Source organism: Cibotium barometz, chromosome 52 (assembly GCF_041138505.1).
Source record: "Cibotium barometz isolate CiBa-2024 chromosome 52, ASM4113850v1, whole genome shotgun sequence".
Lineage (NCBI taxonomy): Eukaryota > Viridiplantae > Streptophyta > Polypodiopsida > Cyatheales > Cibotiaceae > Cibotium > Cibotium barometz.
Genome location: NC_141097.1, coordinates 7,182,717 through 7,193,763, shown reverse-complemented (window position 1 = coordinate 7,193,763; position 11,047 = coordinate 7,182,717). Strand labels below are relative to the sequence as shown.

The 11,047-nt window shown below is 38.8% G+C and overlaps 1 protein-coding gene across 1 annotated transcript; it reads right to left on the bottom strand.

The window, feature by feature from the left end:
• Nucleotides 1-325: 325 nt before the first annotated feature.
• Nucleotides 326-2,210, bottom strand: LOC147608737 (glutaredoxin-like). Its single transcript, XM_086788516.1, has 4 exons — nucleotides 2,057-2,210; nucleotides 1,868-1,956; nucleotides 786-884; nucleotides 326-619 (listed from the first exon to the last, which is right to left on the bottom strand). Exons 1-4 carry the CDS (start codon nucleotides 2,110-2,112, stop codon nucleotides 555-557), a joined length of 309 nt encoding a protein of 102 aa, XP_086644642.1. The 5' UTR covers nucleotides 2,113-2,210; the 3' UTR covers nucleotides 326-554.
• Nucleotides 2,211-11,047: the final 8,837 nt, after the last annotated feature.

Genomic DNA, 11,047 nt, shown 5'->3' with positions numbered 1-11,047 from the left:
GCATGGAGTTCTTGAAGACATCAGTAGAGAGGTTCAATGTAGGCATCTAGTTAATTGCAATAATGCATAATGTTATCAGTATAGTTAGAATCTTCCAAAATCATAATGTCAAGCTAAGATCTCTCAAGAGTACGTGTCTGAATCAGTATGTGTAAGTTGACAAAAAGGGTTTCTACACGGAGATGCCCAGACTCTATTTCCGCATGGAGGACTTTCTTAGCCACTCACTTTTCAATTGAAGAAGATATTACAATGAAAGATATGGTATGGCCTGGGACATCTTATGGCATCAAGATTCAGAACCACTTTTTATCTTCAACACATGAATACCAATCATGCATCCAGTCCTTTTGATATAAACATCTTTCACATACAATGCATAAACTATGGCCCAGTCCTTGATATGAAGGTCTCTCTCTCATACAGAATGCATAACTATATGTTCCAGTTCTTAATATGGAGGTCTTCCTAACATATATAGGTCACTCTCATATACAGGGGACATGAAGAAACCTAAGACATCACTTCATTGACTATCAGATATTCAGTACGATTTACAAAGCATTAGCTTCCTGTAAGAGAGGAACAAGTTTTCCTTCCTTGTGTTTTGCTACTGTGCCTGCAACACAAAATACAAGAAGATCCATGAAGCTCTCATCTCTACAGGCTACTTGTCTCACAAACAGCACGCATGTGCCGCAGCTTCATGTGCCACAAGCCCCACGCCATGTGTAACACACAATTCCTATAAAATTTTTGCAACAAGAAGAGATGTAAACCCTTACTGTCACAGCCGCCAATGTGTTTACCACCAATGAACACATTAGGAACTGTTTTCTGTCCTGTCCATTCACCTAAAGCAGATTGCACCTCTGACCCATCACCTACAAAATTGAGAGAAAAAAAAGGGGGAGGATGATAGCATATTTGAAACTTTGTTCTCACATCAGCCTGAAAAAGAAAACCCTTGAGGATTCAAAACCAGACCGAACTCATCTTTTACCACATGGAAACAACACCATCTAAGCTCCAAGACACCATCTCTGGCTCAGAAACACTTTTATTCATTTTGTACACAACCAGTGTGCAAGGTCTTCCAACTGATTGGAAAACTAAAGCAGCCTGGTGTGCCTAGAAAGTTCTCCATCAGTACACCAACCAACTAAACGACAGGGTAGCGATTATGCTGAAGGTCCACAACATTGGGTCTTCAAACCAAAGCATTGCATGCTGCTGAGAATCGCACATCGTGTACCTAAAGTCTAACCTTAGTCTTAAAAGGGACGAAATATGTACAAGATGGCTCGGGCACCTTAATTTAATTTGCGTCCTTGTGAATGCATAAGGAGAACACCCATAAGCACAAACTTGAATCTAGACATTTGTCCATAGCATGTACTCGAGTCGACTAGCATAAACCTTTGCTAAATCAAGACTTCACCTATAAAAAGATCCATAAGCACAAACTTGAATCTAAACATTTGTCCATAGCATGTACTCGAGTCCACTAGCATAAATGTCTGTGAAATGTGGACAGACTTGATGACAAAGGCAGCCTGAAAGGCTAAACATGACGAGTGCTGCAAACAAATTGGACTTGAATAAAAGTAAGTCCTATGGGGGCGTGTTAAAGTCCACCAACCTCGGTCTTAGGACCTTAGTTTTAGACTATATGATAAAACTTACTTCATGTAAGTCGCCGCCTTAGGTTTCGTTAGCTCGGTGCAAGCAATGCTTGGTGCCATGTCTCATCATCTTTTGAAAGAGATGGCACTAATATCTCGGTTCCCCTTGTAAAAAGGCATCATCCTCTCTCTGTCAACACTTGAAAATAACAAATACCATCTCTATGGTGGTCATCTCTTACTTTCTTGATCAAGCTCGATACTTTTGGCCTTCACACCGAGGCTTGCTAGCAGTTGCTTCACCTGCTTGCAATAAGGGCAGTAACTCTTGCTGTGCAGAGAAATCACCACAAATTTGCGATGAGGGAAAAACTCTCTGTCTCTCTGTCTCTCTCTCTCTCTCAGAGTAACTCTTGAGGGGGAGGAAGAACCTGAACACAACGACGGGGTTATTCGCGACCACATCCTTTGCCTTAGTGAGTGCCATAGCTCGTAATCTTCTTCAAATCTGTGATATGCAACGATAAAGAAGGGCGATGGTGGAGACGATAAAGAAGGGGGAGAAAGGGAGCATGGAAATGCGATCCTATGGAAGCACGCCACGTGTCAAACGGCCTTTTTACGTAAATGTCATCGTTATCTGGCATGTGCTAGCGCATCTCTTTTTATTTTCTATCTATCTATCTATTTCTATTACAACATAAAGGAAGAGTCTCCACCCCTTTACTTTAAAAGGAAAATTTTTGAAAAAGGAGACAATTAGTTGTCACCATCAAACCATTTACTTATTGAGTTTCTTATATATATATAATACATTAGAATGCAAATTGCCCACCCCTCCCTCCTCCCCCACACACACACATACATATCTTCTAATATTATATTATGTGCATGTGTAATAGAGAGAATATACATACATACACATGTATATATATTATGTATGTATGTGTATCTATAGGTATGTAAGCATGTATATATAAATAGATTTATATGTATGTTGACACACACATGTATGTTCATGCACACATAGATGCAAGTACATGATACGTGCACACACGCATACATACACTCGCACGCATGGACACACATGCAACACATAGAGATATGCACACTTGCACACATACTCAAGCTTGCATATACACACATGTGTATACATGCACACAAGCACATAAATACACTCACATACACAAGTACGTGTGCACACACTCACACACACGTATATACATGCACGTGCACACACGAGTATATTCACATGCAGACACTCGCTATGGATACACATAAATAAAAACATACACACCATGTACACACACACACACAACAAATACACACTAACACGTACACACAATCAAGATACTTACACGACACATGCACGCGTGAAGACAGTACACAATCACACATACGTGTGTATGTGCACACACAATCACACACATATGTATGCAAAAGAGAAGACAAAAGACATTGTATATAAGATACACTTATTTAAGAGTGAACACACCTCATCACCACGTATTAAAATTTAATATTAATTAAAAAATATGTGTATATGTATTTATTTATTTTATAAATACACATGTATATATAGGTATACGTCTCTAAATATAAAAAAACATAATATTATAGATAATATATATTTACATGTGGGTGCGTGTGAGAGAGAGAGTGTGTGTGTGTGTGCATGAGAAAAAAGTATGTTTGTGTGTGTGCATGAATGTATGTAAGAGAGAGAGAGAGAGAGTTTCTATATGTGGGAGAGTGTGTGAGAAGAGAGATAGCATGTGTGTGTGTGTGTGTGTGTGTGTGTGTGGAGGAGAGAGAGAGAGAGAGAGAGAGAGAGAGAGAGAGAGAAACACAGAGAGAGACAGAGACATGGAAGTCTATGTGTGAGAGGGTGTGGAGGGAAAGAGTGTGTGTTTGCATTAATACATGTGCATGTGTGTGTGTGTGTGTGTGTAAAAGAGAGAGAGAGAGAAAGAGAGTTTCGACATTTGAGAGTGTGTGCATGTGTATGTGAGAGAAAGAGGGTGTGCATGTGCATGTGTGTGTGTGTGTGTGTGTGTGTGTGTGTGTGTGTGTGAGAGAGAGAGATTACATGTAAGATGCATTTATTTGAGAGTGAGCACACCTCACCATTAAAATTTAATCTAAAATTTAATTAATTAAAATTATATATGTGTGTGTAAATCTATTTAAGCGTGCGTGTGTGTGTGTGTGTGTGTGTGTGTGTGTGTGAGAGAGAGAGAGAGAGAGAGAGAGAGAAAGATTTTCTATGTGAGAGAGTGTGCGTGAAGCGAGAGGAAGTGTGTGTGCATGAGAGAGAGACAGAGAGACAGAGAGACAAAGTAGCTATTACAATATAAAGGAAGACCGCTTAACGTCGACTTAGAGGGTTATTTCTACCTAATCGATGGGAAGACTTGAACCCAGGTGGGTAAATGTCATCCCGAGAGAGAGAGAGAGAGAGAGAGAGAGAGAGAGAGAGAGAGCTTTATAATCTTTTAGTATGTATGTGAAGATTGGAGAAAATCTCATGAGGGATTGTATATTATGTGTATACACAAATATTATAGAAAAAATATTGTTATTTTTATTCAATGTTTACTATTTTATAATAAAGAAAATGACTTTACTATTTTATGATGGAATTAGGTTTATATCAAGAATGGTAGAGACACGTAGTTTGAGGTGTCCACTTCAGACCATTTCCTTGAATGCTCCAAGGAAAAGAAGAAGAAATGAAAAAATAAAATGTGCACAGGAGTCAAGGGATAGTGAACCTCATTGTTGTGATGCAAGGATGCATAATGTTACCTGTAATACTGGTGATGTATTGATGCAAGAGACTCATAGGATTCTTGCAAAAAACGATACCTTTTGTGCACAAAAACAAGTAGCAAAAGAAACTTTGATGTATTTACCTCAATCTAGCACTAAGAGGTCTCAAATTGCCCTGGGTGGAGATAAAAGGATATCTAACAAGAGTGCTAGAAGTGTTCGCCGCCATGAAATTGCTATAGGAATAGGACTCTTTTGAAAGAAATAACAAGGGAAATGGCAAGTGGAGTTTATTCAGGGATATCACTGGTTCAAAGTTTGAGACTTACAAGAAGGTACCGTCGCTTCATCGCTAGAAATAGGACCTCTTATAATGCAGCTAGAAGAGTAAATGAGGGTAATGCAATTACAATGTCTTCCTTTTTTACCCATGAAGAGAGATAAGTGCCATTTGCTAATACAATAAGAAGGGAGAGTATCGGAGAAATTCCCTCTTATGTATTTGAAAAAAGAAAGGGAGGGATTTTGTCTATCCTCCATGAACTCCCGCCCGTACAAGGTACACATGCAGCTACTTGGCCTTTGGTATATTCGTGCACTTTAAGTCACTCATTAGGAGGGATGACACATGAGTGTCGGTTTTGTGGAGCACAGTTATGGGCAAGTGAAAAGAAGATGAGTTGTGGACAGGTTCTTGGCAAATATTGTTGTAAACATGGGCGTGTGTCTGTTCCTTCACTTGCTGAACCACCTGAGCCATTAAGGTCTCTTTTGATTGGTAGTGACACTACAAGTAAAAAATTTCGAGAAAACATCAAGGCTTATAATAGTGTGTTGGTTTTTTCATCATTGGGTGCACAAATAGATGACTCTCTCTTTCACAATAGTAGTGTCTATACTTTCAAGGTGCATGGGACTGTTTATCATCGGATTGGGTCCTTGGTCCCCAATAATATGTACAATCCTAAGCCACAGTTTGCACAGTTGTATGTGTTTAATACTTAGTACGAATTACAAAATCGACTAGGTGTCATGAATGGATTGGAATCCACAACCCTAGAAGCACTTCAATCGATGATGCACACTTCTAATCCATTTCCACAACCTTTAAGTATGTGGGAAGAATGTTGAGTGACAATCCAAGTTTGGATTTGAAAATGACTATATGTGAGACGAAATCCACATCTAGGCAGTACTCAATGCCAACAGCTTTCGAGATTGCTGGTATCATGATTGGTCAAGGTGATGATCATAATGTTGGTCGTCATGATATTTTATTGCATACTCGAGAAGGCACGTGGAAACACATCTCTAATTTGCATAGGTGCTATATGCCTCTTTTGTACATCATGTTATTTCCAAGAGGGGAGGATGGATGGCACTTGAGAATCCCTTATGCTGATGCACAAGTGAGTGCATTGAGAAATGGTCATTGTGTGACTCAACGACAATACTATGCTTATCAATTGCAAATTCGCCCAGATACAAATGCATGCTTGCTACGTCGTGGAAGGTTGTTGCAACAATTTATGGTTGATGCCTATTGCAGTGTTGAAGAGTCACGATTATCTTGGCTACGCCATAATCAAGAAAGTTTGCGTTCAGAGGTTTATAGTGGTTTAGCAGACATGCTTCATGTGGAAGTGGAAGTGGTATTGCAGGAAGGACAGTGGGAAGTAGAATAGTGTTACCTTCCAGTTTTACTGGTGGGCCACGACAAATGTATCAACTTTATCAGGATGCCATGGCAATTGTTCGTTCAAAGGGCAAGCCCGATTTATTCATTACTTTCACCTGTAACCCAAAGTGGCCAGAGGTATTAGATGCTTTACTCCCGGGGCAAAGTGCATGTGACCGGCCTGATTTGACTACTAGAGTATTTCACCAAAAACATTCAGATATGATGAAAAATATCGTGAAGAAGGAGCTCTTTGGTAAGGTGATTGGATATGTAAGTGTCATTGAGTTCCAAAAAAGAGGATTGCCTCATTCACACACGTTATTGATCTTGGATAGTGCCCATAAACCTAAGACTCTCCAAGACTATGACAGATTAGTATGTGCCGAATTGCCTGACAAGCAAATGTTTCCTGCTCTGCATGATGTCGTGTTGCATTGCAATATCCATGGGCCCTGTGGGCCATTCAATCCAAGTGCAATTTGTATGGATAAGCACAAGAGACTACTATGGATGAGAGTGGTTACCCCGTGTATATGCGTCGAAATGATGGAAGAACTGTGGCATTGAAAAAGTGTAATGTTGATAATAGATGGATTGTGCCATATAACCCTTATCTTTCAGTCACATATAATGCTCATGTAAATGTGGAAATATGCTCAACAATAGCAGCAGTGAAATATCTTTACAAGTACATATACAAGGGGCATGACAGAGCAACAATAAGATTTAGCACTGTACAAGGTGGGGATGTTAATGCTGCTTGCGTAGTCGATGAGATTCAGAGGTATTTGGATGCACGTTACGTCTCTGCATCAGAGGCATGTTGGAGACTCTTTGAGTATGATTTACACAATGAGAAGCCTGATGTGCAACGGTTGCAGGTACACTTAGATGGGGGGTCATAATGTTATCTTCAGAGATGATGATAATATTGCAGATGTTTTTCAGAGGGAAAATGTAGGCAAGACTACTATGACTGAATGGTTTACCTGTAATCAACAACATCCTGAAGCAAACAATACATTGTATAGTGATTTCCCTCAACAATGGGTTTGGAACTCCAGGTTGAAGAAATGGACCAAAAGAAAGATTGGAAACACTATAGGGCGCATGTACTTTGTAGCTCCTTTGGCAGGTGAGACATACTATGTTCGCCTACTTCTTGCAATATGTAAAGGATCTAAGTCATTTGAAGATTTGCGTTCGCTCAATGGTCACATCTATCCTTCTTTCAAGGCAGCTTGCATTGCCAGAGGGATACTGGAAGATGATTCTGAATGGGTTGCATGTATGGAGGAAGTATCATCCATGCAAAATGCCTTGCAATTGAGATGTCTTTTTGGTACTATATTGCTATTTTGTGAGCCTTCTTGTCCAGGAATATTGTGGAAGAGATTTCGAGAAGAAATGATAGAAGATTTTCTATACAAGTTATCGAGAAGCAGGGGTCAATTTATTGGTATTGAACAATTAGCTGAAACTCATGCACTACTACATTTAGAAGAAATTCTTCGTGCTCAGAGACGGACATTGGCAGATTTTGAAGGAATGCCTGAACTAAACAGAACTGATTTGGAAGTCTTGGGTGAAAATACATTGCTTTTGGAAGAGAGATCTTTTGATACTGTGGAACAATATAACCTGTCAAATGCTATGGAGTCAACATTAACAGATAGCCAGCGTGTTGCTTTCGATGTTGTAATGCATGCAATTGCTTTTGGAAGAGAGATCTTTTGATACTGTGGAACAATATACTGTGGCAGATTTTGAAGGAATGCCTGAACTAAACAGAACTGATTTGGAAGTCTTGGGTGAAAATACATTGCTTTTGGAAGAGAGATCTTTTGATACTGTGGAACAATATAACCTGTCAAATGCTATGGAGTCAACATTAACAGATAGCCAGCGTGTTGCTTTCGATGTTGTAATGCATGCAATTACGACAGATGCAAGTGACATTTTTTTCTTGGATGGTCCGGGGGGATCGGGCAAGACCTATTTGTATAATTGCTTGCTTGCGCGAGTACGTGGACAAGGGTATTGTGAGATCCCTTTCTCCACCGCGCAACGGATTCGGGTACTAGCAGCGGAAGTAGCACATCGTGCGCGGGTAGGGGTCTCACACTCGTCGGGGCCTCGCCCACGGATATCCGGACAAGAGACTAATCCATCGGTTTGTCCAAAACCGAAACCGGAAAAACTTCCTTTACCCGGAAAGCACGGGCGATTCCACCAGGATAACTCTTTACTCTAACGTAGTCAAGATCATTACTGATCAAACTGATCTGACTACACCTCTAACGGTACTTGGTCAAATCAAGGAAGAAACTTGCACTTGGATCATTGGGATCAACGCTTTTTTCCCCATCAAGAGGCACAGCCGTTGATTCCTATCCATAGAACAATTACTATCCGAGATTTACTTCATCTATCGTAATAATAGAAATTAAATCTCGATTTACAGATCCATCAGTCCAGCCTAACCCCATCCAGTCCCATGGGTTAGCCAACCGCCCAACCACTGTAGTGATGGGATCCAATTAAGAATTTGGTTAGGTTTTGTCCCGGGTACCAAGGAAAAGAGTTCCAAGGCCCCTTGCCGGAAGTTCATGCAAACATAAAACTAGTCACACCACTTACACACCCAATATGAAATTGCCCTTTTCTTAGCATCAACTAGCTTTAAAACAATCCTTTAATAAAACCATTATGTCACTGATGACAATCCTCAAATCTTTGGTTGAATCCTTATTTCCAGCCATTCATTCATTGGTATACTTATGGCATCATTGGCAACTAGAACGCTCACCACCTGTTCGCTCAGGGGCCTTTTCCATAGTTCCTAGCTCATAGTAACCGGCAATATATTCATATAATAGAATGGAATCTCCGTGGAAGATCAGCTAGATCAACCCACAGATCCATATAAAAGAGCCATGGACTCATCCGTTAAGGACCAGCAAGGTCAATCAACTAGATCCATGCCCGGTTTCAGAAAACAACTCTTACTCCTTGTTCCAATATCTTCCACGACGCACGTGTGAGTATCTTCGGCGACCCAGAGCCCGAGCACCGTATGGTCAGCACCCTCTAGGATCCTTCGCAGGTGACCTAGCGCTTCACTCATAGGCCGCTTCCTTGGTCCCTCATCCACCGTACCGGAAGCTCACCATTTAAATCGAACCGAGGCTGGTCAAGACCTCGATCGACCTTGCTACGCGAGACGTCCTCCACTGACTCTCCGTCAGCAGTCGCAACTTTATCAGTTCGGTCTTCATGACCTTAATCCTTAAGACGGTCAAAATGCTTCTCCAGCATTCTTGACATAAAACAGTCATTTACAAACAGTCACAAAATACAGTTTCTATAACGAACTCTTGTCTTTCCATATTATCCACTCTCGGACCACATTACTTATTCCACATTCCATTCAATGTGTACTCGTTCTCATCCATTCACTCATATAGACTACACATTATCTCACATACACCTTCATATTCATTATTCTACATACATATTCATGTTCGTACGTCCACATCATACATCCAATTTCACATTCATACATACGCATCTACATGCATACATCCACATCCACATTCATACATCCATACCTCCATTTCCACATCCACACATCCACATTCATATTCATACATCCACATTCACATGCATACATCCATTTTCACATCCTCATTCATACATCCACATTCACATACATACATCCACATCCGTATCTACATCCATACATCCACATCTACATACATACATCCATTTTCACATCCTCATTCATACATACACATCCACATACATACATACACATCCGTATCTACATCCATACATCCACATCCACATCCACATTCACATTCATACATATACATCTACATGTATACATCCACATCACATTCATACAACCATATTACATCCATTCTCGTCCTAACACATCCCATATACATCTTAACACATCCTAACTCATCTTAACACATTCTATCACATCTCATACAAATCTTATCACATCTTTTCACATCTCATACACCTCTTATCACATCCTATCACTTTCCATACGCATCTTATCACATCCTATCACTTTCCATACGCATCTTATCAAATCTTATCACATCTCATACACCTCTTATCACATCTTATCACATTTCATATCTTTTTTAAGAGAATTCTTATATTTGATATAAGATTTCTCTACACATTTATTTATGCATAAATTCCATTTAAGGAGACTAACACTTTCGAAATTAAAATCAATCTTTTATGCATCTTCTTATGCATAAATTCAATTTGGTAGTAATTACACTTTTAGAATAAAAGAATTTCTCTTACGCATCTAAGTTATGCATAAAATCCATTTATGATGAAAATCACACTTTTAGTATAAAAAGAATATCTTTTTTTTGCATATCTCTATGCATGAAATCCAATATGATAAAAGTAACACTCTTACAATAAAATAATCAACTTTTATGCATACCTCTATGCATGAAATTCAATTATGATAAAAGTCACACTTTTATAATAAAATAATCAACTTTTATGCATACCTCTATGCATGAAATTCAATATAATAAAAGACACACTTTTATAATAAAATAATCAACTTTTATGCATACCTTTATGCATGAAATTCAATTATGATAAAAGTCACACTTTTATAATAAAATAACTTTTATGCATACCTCTATGCATGAAATTCAATATAATAAAAGACACACTTTTATAATAAAATAATCAACTTTTATGCATACCTTTATGCATGAAATTCAAATATGATAAAAGTAACACTTTTGATATAAAAATTTATCCATTATGCATACTTCTATGCATGAAATAAAAATGATAAAAGTAACACTTTTGATATAAAAATTTATCCTTTATGCATACTTCTATGCATGAAAATAAAAATGATAAAAATAACACTTTTGATATAAAAATTTATCCTTTATGCATACTTCTATGCATGAAA

Coding starts and splice junctions, on each gene's coding strand:
- LOC147608737 (XM_086788516.1), bottom strand. CDS start 2,112: ATGGCACTCACTAAGGCAAAGGATGTGGTCGCGAATAACCCCGTCGTT. Junction 885..1,867: donor TATCGAGCTTGATCAAGAAA/GTAAGAGATGAC, acceptor TCAATTTTGTAG/GTGATGGGTCAGAGGTGCAA. Junction 620..785: donor ACACATTGGCGGCTGTGACA/GTAAGGGTTTAC, acceptor TTTGTGTTGCAG/GCACAGTAGCAAAACACAAG.